This window comes from Oryctolagus cuniculus, chromosome 15 (genome assembly GCF_964237555.1).
Source record: "Oryctolagus cuniculus chromosome 15, mOryCun1.1, whole genome shotgun sequence".
In the NCBI taxonomy this organism is placed as follows: Eukaryota; Metazoa; Chordata; class Mammalia; order Lagomorpha; family Leporidae; genus Oryctolagus; species Oryctolagus cuniculus.
Window position 1 is genome coordinate 28,307,075 of NC_091446.1, and position 842 is coordinate 28,307,916.

Sequence of the window (842 nt, forward strand, 5' to 3'; positions counted from 1 at the left end):
TCCTGCCCAGTTCCCACCTCTGGGTGCAGGGCTCACGGCTGCATGCGGGAGTGGGTGACGTGGAGGGGGTGGCGGAAAGCTGCAGTGGCACATGTCCCTGGGTCCAGGGGCCACTTGGGAAACTCATCCCTCCCTCCCTCCCACTAGGCCTTCCCGCTAACATCGACGCCGCTGAGCAGTCCTGTGTACTGCCTGCGCTTCACCACCACGCATCTCTACGCTGCGCTGTCTTACAACCTCCATGTCCTGGACTTTCGAAATCCATGACAGTCAGGCCCCCTCGCCTGCGGGCCATCAGCTACTCAGGGACCTCCCTCGTCTGGAGGGTGCAGCGATACCTCCTCCCCCACCCCGCTGTGCTCCCAGACCTGTGGCCACCGTGTTCAGGCACTGTAAGCTAGAAGCCATGACTGCTGCGAACCCTGAGGGCAGCCCCCCAACCCCAACTGAGTGTGCAGCTGAACTGGGCCTCGTGTCCCTGTCTGGCCAGATTAAGGATCTAACTGGCAAGGGCCACCCTGCAGCCCAGGGGAGGCACTCACTCCCTGTCTGCCCTTCCCTGAAGCAGAGGGGATACCCTGCTGGCAGCAGCTAGCTCCTCATTCAGACCCTACCGTCTAGGGGTGGCAGCTTCATTCCTGGGGCACTGGGGCCTGGTTCTGCTTTGAAACCAAGACAAGACAACGGGAATCCAACCATTCTGAGTGAGTCGCTGAAGCAGGCTGTGGAGACATGCTACCAGATTCCCAATTTTGTAAAAATAAAGCTTGATTGTTCACAGATCTGGTTCTTTACTGGCTGGACAGATGAGAGTGAGCATCAGGACACAGGCCAGCCTCACG

General features: G+C 59.4%; 1 protein-coding gene across 6 annotated transcripts in view; it reads left to right on the top strand.

The window, feature by feature from the left end:
• The window catches only part of FBXW4 (F-box and WD repeat domain containing 4), a 93,410-nt gene extending 92,630 nt beyond the window's left edge, over positions 1-780 (top strand). For all 6 annotated transcript variants that reach the window (XM_051823522.2, XM_051823523.2, XM_070057336.1 and 3 more), the window contains one exon: positions 148-780. In XM_051823522.2, coding sequence (XP_051679482.2) covers positions 148-267 — 120 coding nt within the window. In that variant the 3' untranslated portion in view covers positions 268-780. The remainder of the gene's footprint in view (positions 1-147) is intronic.
• The last annotated feature ends 62 nt before the right edge of the window (positions 781-842 follow it).